Below are 19,889 nucleotides of genomic sequence, written 5' to 3' on the forward strand. Positions count from 1 at the left end.
GACAAACACAAACTTTTCATCTGCTGGAAACAAAGAAACTGAGTGTGACGACCAACAGGAGGCGCTGCAGCTGTTACACACACACACACATGCACACACACACTGTGTTTGCACCGCTCTTTCCCTTCATCCTTCATCTTTTTCTTCCACTTATTTATTCTTTCTTTCCATCCTTAGCTCCTTCCACCCATAGTTCCTTCCCTATGTCTCTCCCTTCTCCCCTTCTTCCCTCCAGTTTTCTTCCTCCCTCCCTTAATACCTTTCCCTTCCTTCCCTTTATCTCCCCACAACTCTTTCTTTCTTTCTTTCTTTCTTTCTTCTTTTCCTCTTTCTCTCCCCATCCTCTCCTTCCTTCCTTCCTTCCCTGAGTCCTTCTTTCACACTCAGAGACACATGAGTTGGTGAATGACATGGCAGGTCCAGCAGGGGGCGTGAGTGTGACTGCTGACCTGTGACTGGTTGTCCGTTGATGCTCCAGCTGATAGTCGGGGTGGGGATTCCTTCAGCCTGACAGTCCAGTCTCACTGTCTCACCATGAGAATACAGAAGGTTCTGAGGCTCCTTCACCCAGTGAGGAGCCGCTGTAAACAACAACAACAACAACAGCAGCAGCAGGTGAGCCTAGTGGTGCAACAATGACACAGCAGCTCAACAAATACAATGTTAAATCATTGTTTTTCCAACAGGAAACTGAAGCCTGTAATCCACTCCCACATCAAACCCCATAGAGAAAATGAATGATTTTAACATCACAGCTCACAGGAGTTCACTGCTGCCTCCATCACTAAGTTCAAATGTAATTCTTTACTGTAAATTCGGCCTTTGAAATCCTCTGTTTAGATTGACCTCAGTGACACAAAGTGACCACACGAGGCAGCAGTAGACCAGCAGCTCCTGTGTCACTGTGAGCTAAAATCACTGATTTTCTCTATGAGGTTTGGTGTGGGAGAGTCCTACAGTGAGGTGACCTCTCACCTTCCACAGTGACGGTGAACGCGTGAGCGGCGGAGCCGTGGCTGTTGAGCGCTCGACACTCGTACTCGCCGTCGTCGCTCTGCGTGATGCTGTTGAAGCTGAGCCAGCGGTCAGAGTTCTCCAGCTGTCCACTCGTCTCCTCCAGGCTGCTGTCCTTCTTCTTCCACTCCACCTTTGGAGTAGGACTGGAGGACACAGAGACAGGTGTGTATATATGTTTTTAATTTCTTTTCCGATTGTTGTTGTTAAAATGGGTCAAAGCACAGACAGACTGGAGAGTGATGAATGGATGAATGTGCAGGAAATGAGAGCAGAGTGAACGCGGATCATCTGGTTAATGCTCTGCTTCATCATTACACAGAAATCAGGACGACATCACCATTTATCGCCATGGTGACGGAGAATTAGAGGAGTCTCAGGGGAAGAAGAAGACAGGTAGATGGAACACACACACACACACACACACACACAGGCACACTTACAGGCCTTTGGGGATACACTCCAGTGTGACACTTTGACCTCTGAGGGCGTTCACTGTGGTGTGTGAGCTGGTGGGATGAAAGAGGTGTGGCTTCCTGCCATGAATGACATCATTACCTACAGACAGACAGACAGAGATTATATGGATTAATCATGTGACTGAGAATTGTGTCTCTTTGTGTATTTTACAGCCCATAACCAGAGGGGGTACCCTGATCACCTGATCACCTGCACTGTGTGTATAAATGTTGTAGTTGACGATGGGTCATTAACCTGGTTAACTTGTTTAATTCCAGGTCAGTTTCATCAGTTACATGTGTATCAATATACCAGCTGCTCTGAGGTGGTGGGCGGAGCCTGTTGTGAATTACAGCCAATCACAGGAGTCACAAAACCAGAGGAGGAGGTTTAACAGAACTGGGCTAATGACTGTGTGTCTGTGTCTCTGTATGTGTGTGTGTGTGTGTGTGTGTACTCACTGGACAGCACAGTGAGAGAGACAGCAGTGTCAGGGAGGATGGTCCTGGCTGCTGCATACTGAGCGTTACAGATGTAATCCCCTCTGCTGTCGCTCTTCACCAGGTTTGCAAAGTACAAGTTGCCGTCGAGGCCGACCATCACTCGGTCATTCTGCCTGATGTGGACCATTCCTGAGACACAGACAGACAGACAGACAGACAGTGAGACAAAAACAGACAGTGAAACACAGATAGACAGACACAGACAGACAGACAGTGAGACAAAGACAGACAGTGAGACACAGATAGACAGAAAGAGACACAGAGACAGACAGACAGAGAGGACAGACTCACTCTTGTCCATCCAGTGGATGTTTGGAGGGGTGGAGCTCTGTGGGGGGTCACAGGTCAGGACCATGCTGTCACCCTCGTAGCCACGTTTAACAACCCTCTGCTGCTTCAGAAGAACAGGCTGAGCTGAAACATATGAGAGACAACACATGTCACTCTAATCTGGGATTATAATCTCTGATTTAATTTATGATCCTAATCTCTGATTTATTTCTGATTTAATTTATGATCCTAATCTCTGATTTATTTCTGATTTAATCTATGATCTAATCTCTGATTTATTTCTGATTTAATCTATGATCCTAATCTCTGATTTATTTCTGATTTAATCTATGATCTAATCTCTGATTTATTTCTGATTTAATCTATGATCTAATCTCTGATTTATTTCTGATTTAATCTATGATCCTAATCTCTACATTTATTTCTGATTTAATCTATGACCTGATCTATGATTTATTTCTGATTTATCTATGATCATAATCTATGATTTATTTCTGATTTAATCTATGATCATAATCTATGATTTATTTGAATTAATCTCTGATTTTGTGCTGATTAATCTGTGTTTACAAAGTTACTAATGTGTGTTTATCTCAGTCAGATGAAACACTGAGTTCCCAGCACTGACCTAAACGTCACTGGTTGCTATGGTAACAGGAGATGAGAGAACAGAGCAGGAGGCCTCGGTCGACCTCGAGCTGAGTCACTGTGTGTGTGTATGTTTTTACTGTAACTCAAACATGAATCAGCACATTTTCTTACTGTACTGTTATGCGTGCATGTGTGTGTGTGAGCATGCATGTGCGTGTGCGTGCATGTGTATGTGTGTGTGTGCGTGCATGTGAGCGTGTGACTCACACTCCACGATGACTCGAATAGTTTGTGTCATGGCCGTCCCCAGAGTGTTGGAGGCGTAGCAGCGATAGAAGCCATCGTACGAGTCGAGCGGCTCGTCCTCTTCAACTCGTAACGTCCCTGTGTTTTTGCGCTGAGGACCGAAGACCTCGCCGTCCTTCACCCAACGGAATCTGCACACGACAAGGTGAGCATCATGGAATTACTGTTTTTACCCTTTTCTTCCGAAAAGATCGCACTTTCCTAAAATAAAGGAAATGGTGGTGCGAAACAGCTCAGCAGCAGCCCAAAGGTGAAACCCGGTAGGACAAAGCTAAAACTAAGTTACCCCAAATTTTAACAAAACTCTATCGTGACCATGACCTCAACTCAACAGGGAGTCGGCCATTTTGAATTTTGCAATGAACAAACTCGTCTGAGTGCGATAATCGTTAATCGCACCGTCATGAAAAATGTGTCCGTTTGCACGAAACACATCAAAAATGAGAAAGGTGTCGCATATTTAAAAGGGGCGTGGCCACGGCAACTATCGCAATCATTTGCCACAGAACAGGAAGTGCGCTGTAACTTTGGCGAACATTGACTGATCGAGTCCAGAGTTCATACGTGACACAAACAGCGACGCTGAACACGTCTGCAGGAAGTGGGCTGTCTGAAACAGGAAGTGCGCTGTAAGTGTGCTGCACATGCATCGATCGACACGCTGAAGCTTGAATTATTGATAATTATTGTTTGTGGTTAAAAACAAACATTTGAAACAAGGCAGAGACGACTGAGGCCACAGAGTTCACCAGAGATGATTCTGTTATTACTGTGATTTCATTAGAAACACATTTATCACCATGACAACAGAGAGACCAGAGGGAGGAAGTGGACAAAGAGGCAGACACACGCATATGTTTGTTCGGTTAATTATACACACACAGACAGACACACACGTACGTGGGTGTGGGATTACCGGACGCCTCACACAGTAGATTAAAGTCCTCTGCAGAAAAAGCGGTGAACGATGACGGCGTCTCTGTCAGAACTGGAGGCTGAGACACTGAGACACAAACAAACAAACACAGAAATAATAAGTAAAGACTCTAATGTTCCTAAAAATGAAGAAAAACTCGACAGATTTAACTTTGATTTGTTAGCGCTAATTAAAGCTTAAATTCACCTGTAATTTCTTATTAAGACAAAGTTTCAGTTTCCCTGAAATGAGGCTGATTCTTTTCTTTTGTCTTTTAATAACCAACATCATCAGAATATTTAATGAAAAATCCACTCTTTATTTACTGATTCCTGCAAAACACGATAAATATGAAATAAACACCAGAATCATTTCCTGCTCTAAGTGCTGCGGTAATGATGTGAATTAATGTGAACTCATGTGAACTCATGTGATAATGGAGGAAAAACCACAGTTCAATTTAAAACTCACAATAATACAGTGAGGAAAATAATGAAACTACATTGAAAGACTTAGTTTTGTATCATTTTTTGCTCAGAACTTTATGAAAATATTACTATTTCACATGTATTTTTACATATGAACGTCACATATGTTTATATATGAACGTCACATATATGTTTATATATGAACGTCACATGTTTATTTTATATGAACATCACATATATGTTTATATATACACGTCACATATGTTTATATATGAACGTCACATGTTTATTTTATATATGAACATCACATATATGTTTGTATATACACGTCACATATGTTTATATATGAACGTCACATATATGTTTATATATGAACGTCACATATGTTTATTTTATATATGAACGTTACATATATCTTATATATGAACGTCACATGTTTATTTTATATATGAACAGCACATATATGTTTGTATATACACGTCACATATGTTTATATATGAACGTCACATATGTTTATATATGAACTTCACATATATGTTTATATATGAACGTCACATATGTTTATATATGAACATCACATATGTTTATATATGAACGTCACATGTATGTTTATATATGAACGTCACATATGTTTATTTTATATATGAACGTTACATATATGTTTATATATGAACGTCACATGTTTATTTTATATATGAACGTCACATATGTTTATATATGAACGTCACATGTATGTTTATATATGAACGTCACATATGTTTATTTTATATATGAACGTTACATATATGTTTATATATGAACGTCACATATGTTTATTTTATATATGAACGTCACATATGTTTATTTATGAACTTCACATATATGTTTATATATGAACGTCACATATATGTTTATATATGAACGTCACATATGTTTATATATGAACGTACCATATGTTTATTTTATATATGAACATCACGTGTTTATTTTATATATGTACATCACATATATTTTATATATGAACGTCACATGTTTATTTTATATATGAACGTCACATATATGTTTATATATGAAAGTCACATATATGTTTATATATGAACGTCACATATGTACGTCACATTTGTTTATATATGAACGTCACATGTTTATTTTATATATGAACGTCACATATGTACGTCACATTTGTTTATATATGAACGTCACATGTTTATTTTATATATGAACATCACATATGTTTATATATGAACGTCACATATGTTTATATATGAATGTCACATATGTTTATTTTATATATGAACGTCACATATGTTTATATATGAACGTCACATATGTTTATATATGAACGTCACATATGTTTATTTTATATATGAACGTCACATATATGTTTATATATGAACGTCACATATGTACGTCACATTTGTTTATATATGAACGTCACATGTTTATTTTATATATGAACATCACATATGTTTATATATGAACGTCACATATATGTTTAAATATGAACCAGTGACGTGCAGTGAGGAGGTTCTGAGGAGGCACAGATGTACAAATATATTAATCTTAGTGCTGGGCCGTTAACGGCGTTAACGTGCTGCGTTAACGCGAGACTCTTATCGCGCGATAAGAAAATTATCGCTGTTAATCTATTCTCAAAGTTGGGTCTGGGACCTGGGTCCACATAGTGAGCAAGCTATGAATTTCACTTTGATATGTAAGTCCGAACCGTGTGCATCAAACGTCAGCTGACATGGACGCTGCTGCGAAGCCCGCCGGGTTGCTTCAGGGGAAATTTATTTTCAAGAAGCTTCCCAATGGAAACCTCGATAAAACTAGGGTTGTATGCACTTTGTGCAACGCCGAGTTAGTTTACTGTAGAAGTTCGTCAAGTCTGAAGTACCACCTAAACGCAAAGCATCCCTTTGCTGATGTGAAAGGTGCCGGAGCAAGCACTGAAGCCGAGAAAAGTCGTGTTCGTCAGACTACAATGTTTGAATGCAACCGAGGCAAGCCCGTCAGCACAGCTCTGTCAGCTAAACTAACGGGCCTCTTAGCTCAGTGGATTGCCCTCAACTGCCGGCCTATCAGTGTGGTTGAAGATGAGGGGCTGGAGCTTCTTCTCCAGGCGGCCACAGGTGACCCATCTTATAAACTTCCTGCGAGGCGAACCATCGTACGGAGAATCAATGAACAGCACGCCGCACAGAAAGCGGCGAAAGAGGAGAAGTTGGCTGGGGCAACTTGTGTGGCACTGACTGGGGATCATTGGTCGTCTGTTAACAATGAAAACTACCTTGGTGTTACTGTACACCTCATCGATGCCAGCTGGGAGCTTCACTCTTTCGCCCTAGGTAACGTTACGTTATGTAATTTATTGTCATTTTTTGTTTTATAACGGTCAATGTAATTTACCACGGTGAAAATGGTTTCAGGTTGGAAATGGGGGTTGTTCAAATTGCCTGTACTGGTTAAATTGCCTACTGGTTATTTTGTGTTTATCTGAATAAACAATTACATAAACACATACATTTTACTGAACATTATTTCATATTTCATTACCAATAACTTTATCAAGCAGTTTTTGATGCATTTTCCAAACAGGAGATGGGCTTCTGGTCTAATGGACCAGCTGGCCTGAGAAACCCGTTCTCAAGGACTTACTTCTGGTCATTATTTAAGTAGCGCACACATATTTTGAATGCCTTCATCAGAATTCAAATGAGCCATTTTAATCTAGATTAATCTAGATTAACTCCAAGATTGCAGTGAGATTAATCTAGATTAAAAAAATTAATCTATGCCCAGCTCTAATTAATCTAAAATAGAAATTCATAATTTAAGTTTCAAGTTGTTATAAAACTTTATATACAACTATTATTATGTGATATGATGTGTGTGTGTGTGCAGGGATGAAGGACAGAGGAAGACGAGTCATCAACAACACAACAAACAGATCTCACACACACATACACAGAGTCACTTACTGTTGGTCACATTGTCTGTGAGTCCAGAGTGAAGCAGTAAAAGAACAGAGAATCATTTTAACACAAACACTGAAGCTTTGATTTCACTGCAACGTAAACAACGTAAACAACGTAAACAACTTAAACAACTTACACATTTCTTGAGTTTAAAAATTAAACGTCTGTAGTTTTTTTTTCTCATTTTTCACTGGATCATTTTACATCTCTCCTCTAACCTTCTCTCCTTTCTCTCTCTCTCTCTCTCTCTCTCTCTCTCTCTCTCTCCCTCTCCCTCCCCCTCTCTCTCCCTGTCTCTTTCTGTGTGTGTGTCTCTCACTCTGACACACCCAGAGGAGAAGGTCGTTGGCTGAAGGTCAAGCTGAACCTGACTCCTCCTCCTCCTCCTCCTCCTCCTCCTCCTCCCTCCTTCTTCCTCTTCTCTCCTCTGGGACCTCTGTAGCTAAGCCTGCTGACCTTTGACCTTCACCTGCAGTGCCACGGGTCACTCTCGCCCTATTGTGTAGCTAAGTGTGTGTTTGTTTTTGTGCTGATGTCAATGTGTTAATCTGGACCAGACCAGGTCATCGTAGATAAACGAAGAAGATTAGAAAATATAAGAATTTAAAAATCACTTCCTGTTTCCTTTTGTTTCACAGAGACATAAAAAACAAACTCACATTTAACATTTAAAATGCTAAACTTTGTGTTTTCTCTTTGTCAAACATGTTTTTGTGGCTGCAGCTAACGATTGTTTTCGTAACTGATTCATCTTCATCATCATTTCCTTGATGTTTAGTCCTTAAAATGTTGAGAAGCTGGAAGAACATTCACACCAAACCCCATAGAGAAAATCAGTGATTTTAACATCGCAGCACACAGTTGTGGACACAGGGGGGCGCTAACACAGCCACGCTTTAAAAACATGAACTGTCCCATTCACTTCTGTATTCGGGAAAGAAAAAAAACACACAGCTGTACAGAGGGTTACCATGGCGACAGAGGGATACTCACACTCCGAGGGGATGTGCAGAACTCCCTGAGCGTACGGAGGTGTGGTCAGAGGGAGGAGGAGGAGGAGCATGAGGGGGAGCAGGAGGAGGGGCGGGGCGGGGCAACACCGCCGCCTATAGCCCATCCACCGACACTGTGACACACACATGTTTCACTGTCCCATCAAAAGTGATGCAGGACACACACACACACTCATCAACACATAAACACACACACACACTGGTGTGAGGCGTTCACTATCCAAACTGAGAGTCCGGATCCTGATCCAGGTCCACGGTCTCTGTGGAGAGAAAGGAAAGCATCTTTATTGTCATTATACAACAACTGGTATTGCACAACCAAATGTCGAGGTCAGATGGAGGGTTGATCAGAGCCGCTGCGACCGAGCGCACCGCCACAAGGGACCAACCTGACCGAACATGTTTTGATGGTGGGAGGAGCCCGGGGAAAACCCACGCAGACATGGGGAGAACATGCAAACACAGAAAGGTCCCAGACCAGGAATTGAACCCAGCACCTTCTTGCTGTGAGGCAACAGTGCTAACCACCACTACTAACCACTGCGCCGCCATACCGCCACGTACTTCACTTTTTCACCAGAAGGGGGTGCAGCCATCGTTAAACGACACAAATAATTATGCGTATTAATTCAGTTATTTTAGTATAAATATAAAAAAATTAACCATTGTTCATTGTTCAGTAATCTGACTGTGTGAGATTAGATTATAAAGCTGCAGGAAACATCTTTTCTCTTAATGACATTACAAGACAGATTATGTGAATGTGTGTGTGTGTGTGTGTGTGTGTGTGTGTGTGTGTGTGTGTGTTTCTGCCACCTCAGCTGTATTTCCATTCATCTAAACATCTTCTCTTTTGTCTCTGACTGGTGACTGAACACTGACCCGTGACAGCAGCAGGACTGACTGTCGGGGGTGTGTGTGTGTGTGTGTGTGTGTGTGTGTGTGTGTGTGTGTGTGTGTGTGTGTTAAAGCAGACACAGATGGAGTCTCTTTGTTCCCTCATGTCTTCATGAGGGAACCAAGTTTGGTCATTTTCTAGCTTTTGAGGATTAAATTAAATTAATCTGATCTGATCTGATCTGAGATCGGGTTAATTCTGCACTGCATTTCTGGAAAAACTCACTGTAAAGATCAGTAACAGTGAAAGTTCAAAGCCTGAACTCCAGCAGTCGACAGAAACAAGAATTCTGTGTCGTTACAGACACGAAACATCGCTCTCTTCTTCTTCTTTTCAAACCAAAGTTTTTCTGCATCTTCATTTTTAAAATGCATAAACAAAGTTTTATCACTAACCTTAACCATAACCACAACTCAAATCCTAGTCCTAAACCTAAAAAAGTTACTTGGAAATGAGGTTCTTCCTCATTAGGACCAGGTTTTGGTCTCCATGACGACAACAAAGTCAGTGTTTATGACTGAAAAAATGCCCTAAAGAGGCAACAAATACAAGAACACACACACAGTCTTACTGAGGACACACTGAGATCCTTACCCTAACCTTAACTATCATAACTAACACCAGACCCTCATTCTAAACCTAAAACCAGGTCTTAACAGTCAGATGTCCTCATTCCTATGGTTTAAAAACAGGGTCCTCACAAAGACACACATACAAGAACTCACACACACAGCAGGCCCTTCAGGCTACTGTAACCTGAGTGATTTACAAAATAAATGACCCAGAACTCTGTGTGTGTGTGTGTGTGTGTGTATGTAGCAGCAGGGGTCCGTCCCCCCTCACATGCGGAGGACAGACAGACCATAATAAATGGTGTAGTGTGATTTCCCAGCATCCCAGCAGGCTTCATTTCAGAGTAATAACACACGCTGTCTGGTTTACAGCTGCTTTTTTTTTCATGTCAACTTCCTCCAATTTACATATTCATGACCCCTCCCACTGAGTTAAGGAGGGGGAGGGGCCACGGCTCATTAATGAATGAAGTCTTAATCTGTGGACGTGTGATTGTGTGAACCTCTTCAGACGCCCACGCGTCGACGTCCTTGACCTCTGACCTCACACACGTGTGAGTCGTTGACTTTTGTCTCGCTGAGAGACATCAGAGAGGCGGAGACTTCCTGTCAGTGGAGTCAGACGATGAAATAATGTATATACTTATCATCAAAGATTCATGTTTTAAAGCTGCACTGCGTCGTTTCTGACCATCGTTAAGACGATTAATATTGAAAATGTCGCTCGTCATCGATCTAACGACTAATAATCCTCACAAATATAATGACGTACGTTCACACACACTCGTAAAATAACCTTAAACTCAGTACTGCCCTCTACAGGACACAGACTGAAGTAGAGTCTGTGTATGTGTGTTCTTGTATTTGTGACCTCTTCAGGACCTTTTCTGTCGACTAAGACAATAATTCACTTTTCTTAATGTCATACAAACACGTTAGTCTGACTAATCCAGCTCGTCCTGGATTCATGTGATTCATAGTCTGACTACTGCTGCATGTAAACACTTAGTCAGACTGGAGTCGGACACAGACTGACCTCGGAGACCATAACCTGGTTCTAATGAGGCAGAGTCTCATTTCTGATGAACTGGTTAAGTTTGGGACTAAGATTTGAATTGTGGTTATGGTTAAGGTTAGTGTTAGTTATTAACTGGTTATGGTTAAAGTGCAGTCGTGTGTGTGTGTGTTTGTGTGTGTGTTAGTTTTCAGGATGTCTCTCTCTAATGTAGTTTAATGGAGTCTATTCAAACCCTGTGGACAGACATCGCTGTTCTGTACCACTTAACATACTGTCACACACACGCACACACACACACGCACGCACACACACACACACACACACACACACACACACACACACACTCACTCACACACACACACACACACAGAACCTGAGGGTGTTCATGGAGCAGAGGCAGGTGGAGCAGTGAGTCCACTGGGAGGTGGACGTCTGATGAGGGGGGTGCAGGTGGGACGTCTGCAGGGACAGCAGGGGCAGGAGGACATGGGGGGGTAAAAACAGAGGGGGGGGGGCAGGTGGAAGCATGGAGCGCGACAGAGCGAGAAATGAATTCATTGAAAGATTCCGATCTGCAGAAAATAAGAAGAAGTGGGAAGTGTGGGATGGAGAGATTAAGTAAAGAGCAAAGAGGGAACGAGGGAGGGGGGTGGCGGGTGGCGGGCAGGGGGCTGTCAGAGGGGGACAACCCCCCAACACACACACACACATCAAGACGCACAAAGACGAAGAAAGAAAGAGCTGCAGAGTTTGTCCCTCCCACTTGGCCGTGTAACCTAAATTCACCTAGTTTCATAATTTATCACACACACACACACATACACACACACGCACACGCACATGCACACACACACATCCACACACGCACACACACACACACACACACACACATCCACACACGCACACACACACATGCACACACACTAATGCTGACCATGCTACAGCCTCAAGCAAAAAGGTGGGGTCAACGACCTATAGGTGATTTCATCTCTGTGTGTGCGTGTGCGTGCGCGTGCGTGTGTGTGGACCCATTGTCAAACAAACCTGTCTTTGTGAGGACATTTTGATTGGTCCACTTTAAACAGCTTTTTGAGGATTAAGACCTGGTTCTGGTTTAGACACTTAGTGATGGTTTAGATTTAGGGTCTATGAGTGTCCTCACAAAGAACAAAAAACCTGTGTGTGTGTGTGTCCGTGTCCGTCCTTCACATCAGGACTCATGAATATGTGATGATACTGTCACTTTAATAAACCACCACAGAGGTTAATGTGTGTGTGTGTGTGTGTGTGTGTGTGTGTGTGTGTGTGTGTGTGTGTGTGTAACTGTCTCACATCATTTACATTTATATTCTCATGATTAAGTCATATATCTATAAACCATTCATTACTTTCATTTCATTAACGTTCATATTTATGTCTCTGTTGTCCTGGTTAAAGGTTATTAAAGGTTCTAGTTATTAGAGGTTCTAGTTATCAAAGGTTTTAGTTATTAAAGGTTCTGGTTATCAAAGGTTCTAGTTATCAAAGGTTTTAGTTATTAAAGGTTCTGGTTATCAAAGGTTGTAGTTATTAAAGGTTTTAGTTATTAAAGGTTCTGGTTATCAAAGGTTGTAGTTATTAAAGGTTCTAGTTATTAAAGGTTGTGGTTATCAAAGGTTGAGTTAAGGATGTGATTGTGGTTTCCCTTACATTATGTTTAAGGGAGATTTGAGAAAAACTGTAAAGGAAAATGTTTCTCCTGTCCTTGTTTACAGTTGTTGTTGTTGTTTTTTGACGGATCAGTCTGCATTTTTTGTGACGTGTCAGTGATCACCTGAGAATGTTCCCATTAAATTTCGTCACCAAACATGATCAAACTTTCAAGAAACCACATTCACTTATAATGGGCAAAACTGTCAAATAAATCTTAATATCTCTGTCAAAACTCATCAGGTGACCTGTCCAGCGTTTCACTCCCTGTTGTCGTCCACCGATCCTCCCCGTCGTGGAAAACTAGAGCAGGATTTTCCGGCAAAAGAATGAGTCAATAAAGACGAGGAGGTTTCTGACCCCGGAACAAAGACTAGCCTCTCCTCTCCTCTCCTCTCCTCTCCTCTCCTCTCCTCTCCTCTCCTCTCCTCTCCTCTCCTCTCCTCTCCTCCTGCTCGTGGTGTTTTCCTCCATCATCAGCAGCTTTGTTGTTGTTTGTCTGAGCACGTGTGAAGTCTCATCAGCTCCAAACATAAAAGCAGAGGAGAATCCAGCGTTCATTCAGTGAACTGATTTTTTTTAGTTATGCTGATAGTCTTACTCTCTGTATGAGAGGATTTCTACTGAACGATTAACAGTTTTTTAATCCACTACTAAATGAATCATAATACACTATAATAATAATCATTAAAACTCAAGGTGCAACTAGCCGCTAAATCCGTAATCTGGATTAGATCCAGATGAAATTTAGTCTGATGGTATCGGGTCCTGCATACATGTACCAAGTTTCACTCAAATCTGATGAGTTTTGACAGAGATATTAAGATCTATTTGACAGTTTTGCCCAATAGAAGTGAATGTGGTTTCTTGAAGGTTTGATCATGTTTTGTGACGTCATCAGTGAGTCCATTCTTACCGAACATTCTCAGGTGATCACTGACACGTCGCGAAAGATTCACACTGAAAACTGTAGAATCCATGACCAGTGTGTGTGTGTGTCTGTGAATGATTCCTTTGTGTTTCTGTGTTTGCATGTCAGGTGCGTGTGTGTGTGTGTGTGCGTGTGTGTGGGTGGTTCACCCTCTGGTCTCAGAGCATAAACCAACGCCTTTCACATTCAAATCAGACCTGATTGGTGTGACATTGTTTGTCCACCTCTGCATCGCCCTGTGTCCCCTCCTCCACACACACACACACACACACACATACACACACACGTGTGATAGGATGAATGAATGAATCATTAGTGACGGTATGTTCACGGATAAACAGCAGTGAAGCCTCAGGACTCGATTACACTGAGCAGAGACACCAGCTGTGAGAGGCCACACACACACATACAGTAGGGTCACATACTGTGTGTGTGTGTGTGTGTATCATGTAAAAGTGTCGTATTAATGGAGATTGTTTACTTTTCTCAGCCTCAAACAACTTCCCTTTCTGCTTAAAAACTATTAAAGGAAATATGCAAATTAGTAACCAAATCAACAATGATAAAAATCTCACACACACACACACACACACTAACGTGACACTAGTGTTGTGAGGCAGCAGTAATAGTCTTTTTTGCAGAGCCATGTTTAGTTGAAGTGTCGTCTGTGAAGCTTTGACTCCTCCAGGCCTCCGTACTCACACACACACACACACACACACTGAAACAACTGTAAAGTGTCTCTGAGAGACTGAGATCACATTACTCTCTCCCTCTCTCTCTCCCTCTCTCCCTCTCCCTCTCTCACTCTCTCTCTCTCTCTGTCTTTATCTCACCCCCCCACCAGAAAACAGGAAGTAAGATTTACATTAAAAGGAGATTTGAGATTTTTATCACATGATTCAATCTGAGAAAATGTCAATTTGCATTGTGTGTGTATATAAATACATATATATGAAGCTCTCTCTCTCTGTCTGTCCCATCCCCTTCTGTCTTTCCTGCGTCGCCATGGTAACCCCCCCGACTCCACCATCACACACACACACCACAGTATTTCCTCTCCCATCCCCCACTCTGTCCCTCCTCCTCCCCTCTCCCTCGCTTTCTCTCCGGTGCCACTCCCTGCATCTCCTCGATTCACCTCTCTCCTCTCACACACACACACACACACACACACACACACACACACGTCTTGTCTCTGTTAACGTGTCCAAAAAAATTTGGCGAAAATTTTTTTTGTGCATCTTGTTAAAAAAACTGGGACAGATGGTCGACTGATGACATCACACGCACACACACACACACACACACACACACACACACACACACACACACTCACTCACACATGATGAACGACTGCAGCAACAAAAAATGATTCAGAAATTAAAAAATATGTCAATTTTTGCTCCTTTAATTTGAGAGAATATAATAATCATTCATACGTTAGCTCAGATTAGCGCCATTCATCGATTTTAAATCGAAATCGGATTTATTTGTTTGGACGATGTTAAAAAAATGAAAATCGATTTTTCCTTTAACTTGGGTAAAAACAGTAATCTGCTCTCTCTCGCCTCCTGGGCTGAGTGGCAGCAGTATGTCGCCCTGAACTCTGCTGCTCTCTAACGATAGCAGCTAACGTTAGCCGCTTCATTTGCACATCTTACCCGTGAAACTTTGAAACGTTATTCCTTGTAAGGAAATTTACGTTTGTCATTTAACTAAAAACATTTAAAATCATTATTTTATCTTTAGTAGTTTAAAAAAAACAAAAAAATGATTCAAATTGAAAATCGGATCTGGTATAAAAAATCAGGGATTTTATTTTTAGGCCATAGTTCTGCTCACAGACGTGCTGTATGAACGCATGAGTGGACGTGTGAATGTCAGAACTGCAGCGTAAACAGCTTTTACTCATCGAGACCAGAAAAGTGTGATAGAAATATAAACACAGACTTAATTTGACTAAAATAACCTGTGCCAACTGTTCCAGCGGTCAGGGCGGAGCTAGTGGGCGCTCCGCCCACGACAGTCAGCTGATTGGTCAGAGTGTCGTCACTGAAGAGTCGTGAGAATCAAAGCCAACAATGTCCAACTGTAGATCAAAGTTAAAAAGACTTAAAAATCCTGAAAACATTAACGTTCATCTGCGACATTTAGCAAAGGAAACGTGTAAAATGTCCATATTGAACAGAGGAGTGTGGTGGATTTACCACCATCGTGACCACGTTCACTGGTATTTCAATTCAGTGTCAGCGTACTGAACCATTCTGTCACTTTCACCCAAAACAATGCTCCACAAGTCACTAGTTTGCGTTGCGTTGCGTTGCGTTGCGTTGCGTTGCGTTGCGTTGCGTTGCGTTGCGTTGCGTTGTGTTGTGCTGTGCTGTGTTGCGTTGCAGAGAAAAACCACGTCGCCACAGTTTCACGCAGCCATGATACAATGACTCCGCCCACTTGGAGGAGGAGCTATGAAGTTGCGGAAAACAGCCTGACTGAAACTAAAGTGAGTCGAGTTCGATATAAAGGTTTTAAAATCCTGCACATGTCTGTGCTTTCAGAATCTGATGATGATGATGATGACGATGATATTGCTGGTCATATATTTGTCTGATAAAGTCTCTTCTGTGTTTGTGGTGAAAGAGTGAATCAGACGCTTGTCAAAGTTCAACCACATGAGCCAGAAAAACACACACAATGTGTGTGTGTGTGTGTGAGAGTGTGTGTGTGTGTGTGTGTGTGTGTGTGTTCCCTGTATGTTTCAGACATTAATGTTACATTAGGTGTTTCTGAGGAGATTAAAGCTCCTCATAGAGGAGCTGTTAAAACACCACTGATACACTCACTAATCCCAGCTAATGGACACACACACACACGTGCACACACACACGCGCACACACACACAGAGGAAGAAGAGGATGAAAACGGAGTGAAGAACATTCCTCTCATGTCTTCACACAAAGACTTTGCTCTGTTTGAGGAGAAGTGGAAAAACAAGACAGAGAGAACAGGGAAAGATGGAGGAAGAGAGGGAGGAGGAGGAGGGGAGGAGGGCGTGAGAGAGAGAGAGACAGGGGGATGAAGATGGGGGAGAAAGAAAGTGTCCACACACACACACACACACACACACACACAGAGGAAACAGCTGACACCCACACAGAGGAAGTGAGTGAGAGTTTAATCAGATTATTTGAGTCCAGACTTGGTCCTGACCTCTGACCTCTGACCATTCACTCTCCTCTAAACTGCTGTGACTATGACAACAGACACCTGAGCGCTCAACAACTACTTTTATAATATATAATCTAATTATATCACAGATCATTCTGTACATACACGAATCACCTATAGAACTGGTTTGACACTCGTTTAATCCCTTTTTAAAATTAAGAATAATTCAAAGCAGTTTGTGTGATTTTTCAGCTTCTTAAATGTGAATATTTTCTGGTTTCTTTGCTCCATAAAATCAAAGAAATCATTAAAAATGGACAAAAACATCATTTCCAGGTTTGACAAACACTGATCAATATTTTCTAACATTAAGTTCATGTTTATCATTAAAACTGTGTAAAAACTGAAAAGTTTAAATGATCATGTAAATGCTAAGTTTAGCATGCTAGCATGGTACCACAACAACGTTAGCAGGTGTCTTTTCTTTAAGGAGTTGTTTTCAGGCTCTTTTTGTATTTCTTTTACTCTTTCATTTAAACATTAAATAAAGGCTGAAGTTCATGTATATCTTTAAAATGTATAAAAACAGAAAGTTTAAATGTTGTACGTTGTGTTTTCCGTGCTGTGAGGTAAAGACCAAGGCACAGGTTTGAAATGATAACGTTCTGATAATAATCAGTTTAATCTGTTTTTATTTGACTTTTCTATTAAATCACTTCTTCTTCTTCTATGGTGTTTTATTTCTACCTCAGTTTCAGACTCACAATCATCTCTCAGACCATATTTCACTCATTATTATTATTATTATTATTATTATTATTATAATAATATCTCCTCTTCCCTCTCAGATTCTTTGATTCTGCCTCTGAGTCGCTGCACAACTGACAACAACGTAACCACGGTGAGGAAACGTGTGTGTGTGTGTGTGTGTGTGTGTGTGTGTGTGTGTGGTTTTAAATGATGTTGCTATGAGTGAAGAGAAAAATGTGAGACAAACACAAACCTGGAGAAAACAGCAGCAAACACACTGGTACAGTGAAGCACTCAGAGCTGCAGTCTGTGGTCACTTCTTATTATCATCCTTTTATTATTGATGACTTCACTTCCAGCATCTTGAAAGCAAAACTTTCTCTGCTCAGAGAAATGAAATCACAAGATTCCTGCTGATCACTTTATTGTGAGTGATTTCATGGATTTCAGCCACTTTTCTGATCTCTGATGATGTTTCTGTTACAAACCTCTGTCATTTTTTATTTAATTGTTTCTTACTACAGATTTTATGATGAATTATATTATTTATACATTTAATGACTGCTGAGTGTCAGGACATAATATATTTCATTGTATTTTATCGACCGCTGTCCTCTTAATGCACAAAACAAATAAAAACCTTCAAACTCAAGTTAATAACCTGCACATGAATCAATAACTCTAAGATTGTTGGAGCTGCAGCACTGGCACGGTCCACTCTGGGTTGCCAGGTTTGACGTTTTCCCAACAGAATAGAGCTGATTTTGTGTTACTGTGAGTTTAATTTAATTTCATTTCATTTCATTTATAAAAAAAATTTTCAGCGACAATACTTTTTATGTTCCGTTAATAAAATCTGCGGCAGTTTAAGTCTACAATCTTTATGTCACATGATCACGTCTTTATCTCACTGTTAGTCAGACTTTTCCAACAGGAAACTGAAGTTTGTAAACCACTCACTCTCCCACACCAAAGCCCATAGAGAAAATCAGTGATTTTAGCTCACGGGGACACAGGAGCTGCTGGTCCTCTGCTGCCTCGTGAGGTCACTTTGTGTCACATTTGAACTTAGTGATGGAATCAGCAGTGGATCAACAACTCCTGTGTGTGATGTTAAAATCACTGGTTTTCTCTATGGACTTTGGTGTGGGAGAGTGAGTGGTTTACAAACTTCAGTTTCCTGTTGGAAAAGTCTAACAGTGAGATAAAGACGCTGACCTGGCAACCCTGCATCTGTGTCACTACATGTCAGTGTGCGTGTGTGTGTGCGTGTGTGTGTGTGTGTGTGTGTGAGAAGAAGTAAGTTAGTTTCACATCCAGATGTGAATAATTCACCACTGTGATGTCGTTTACAGCATCATTTCATTCAATATTCATCAAACCTGCTGCTGCTGGTGAGGATGATGATGAGGATGATGATGATGATGAGAACACAGCAGACGTAAAAAAGCTGAATCAAGTCACACACACACACACACACACTTAAATCTCAACACCCAGTTGTTCAGACCTGCCTTCGTATTATGTAAGACACACCATGACACCTCTGATGTACGGCACACACACACACACACACACACACACACACGCACACACACGCACGCACGCACACACACACACACAGACACACAGACACACACGCGTGCACACACACACACACACACACACACACACACACTCACACTCACAGCAGCAGCATGCTGAGTGAGATGCTTTTGTTTTCCTCTTACCAGCAGGTGTTTCTTCTTTCTCTCTCTGTCTCCTCTTCTTCTTCTTCTTCTTCTTCTTCTTCTTCTTCTTCTCTGTCTGTCTGTCTGTCTGTCTCTCTCCACAGAGTCGTGTCTCTCTCTCTCTCTCTTGTCTTTATTTCTTTGCACTGATGCTGCAGTGGCACATAAAACACACCCTTCTGAGCTCGGCCTCTTCTCCCTCCCACCTTAGCATCCCTGCTGCTCTCTGATTGGCTGTTTCTCAGAGATGACATCAGCCTCTCTCTCTCTCTGTATTCCCCTGGTATCTCTTGTCCCTCCCTTCTTTTTTACCCCCTCCTCTATTTTTACCTCCAGGTTTTGTTTTTCTTTCTCTGTTTTTTTAAGCATCATAATCAAAACAGAGTTCAGTCGCTTATTTATTATCTTTAAAAAGAATAAATACATTTATTTAACCTTTATTTAACCAGGAGGTAAACGTCCCTCAGGGGCCACATGTGACACCTTCTTTCCTCTAAATCCTGATTGTAATCCCAGAATTCTGTCTTTTTCTTCAAAAATCTGACTTTAATCTCAGAATTCTGCCTATTTTCTTCAAAATCCATCTTTTAATCTCATAATTCTGACTGTTTTCCCGAAAAAATGTGGCTTTAATCTCATCATTCTGCCATTT

General features: G+C 41.3%; 1 protein-coding gene across 3 annotated transcripts in view; it reads right to left on the reverse strand.

Moving 5' to 3' along the window:
* The window catches only part of LOC131468474 (neural cell adhesion molecule L1.1-like), a 30,049-nt gene extending 10,632 nt beyond the window's left edge, over window positions 1–19,417 (reverse strand). For 2 of the 3 annotated variants that reach the window (XM_058642769.1, XM_058642768.1), the window contains exons 1-10: window positions 19,238–19,417; window positions 8,462–8,741; window positions 7,472–7,486; window positions 4,065–4,167; window positions 3,126–3,295; window positions 2,268–2,390; window positions 1,935–2,105; window positions 1,458–1,572; window positions 976–1,160; window positions 450–581 (exon numbers count right to left, since the gene is read on the reverse strand). In XM_058642769.1, the coding sequence (XP_058498752.1) occupies window positions 450–581; window positions 976–1,160; window positions 1,458–1,572; window positions 1,935–2,105; window positions 2,268–2,390; window positions 3,126–3,295; window positions 4,065–4,167; window positions 7,472–7,486; window positions 8,462–8,609 (1,162 nt within the window). In that variant the 5' untranslated portion in view covers window positions 8,610–8,741; window positions 19,238–19,417. The remainder of the gene's footprint in view (window positions 1–449; window positions 582–975; window positions 1,161–1,457; window positions 1,573–1,934; window positions 2,106–2,267; window positions 2,391–3,125; window positions 3,296–4,064; window positions 4,168–7,471; window positions 7,487–8,461; window positions 8,742–19,237) is intronic. The other variant, XM_058642770.1, reaches the window with a different exon arrangement.
* Window positions 19,418–19,889: the final 472 nt, after the last annotated feature.

This window comes from Solea solea, chromosome 11, assembly GCF_958295425.1.
Source record: "Solea solea chromosome 11, fSolSol10.1, whole genome shotgun sequence".
Lineage (NCBI taxonomy): Eukaryota > Metazoa > Chordata > Actinopteri > Pleuronectiformes > Soleidae > Solea > Solea solea.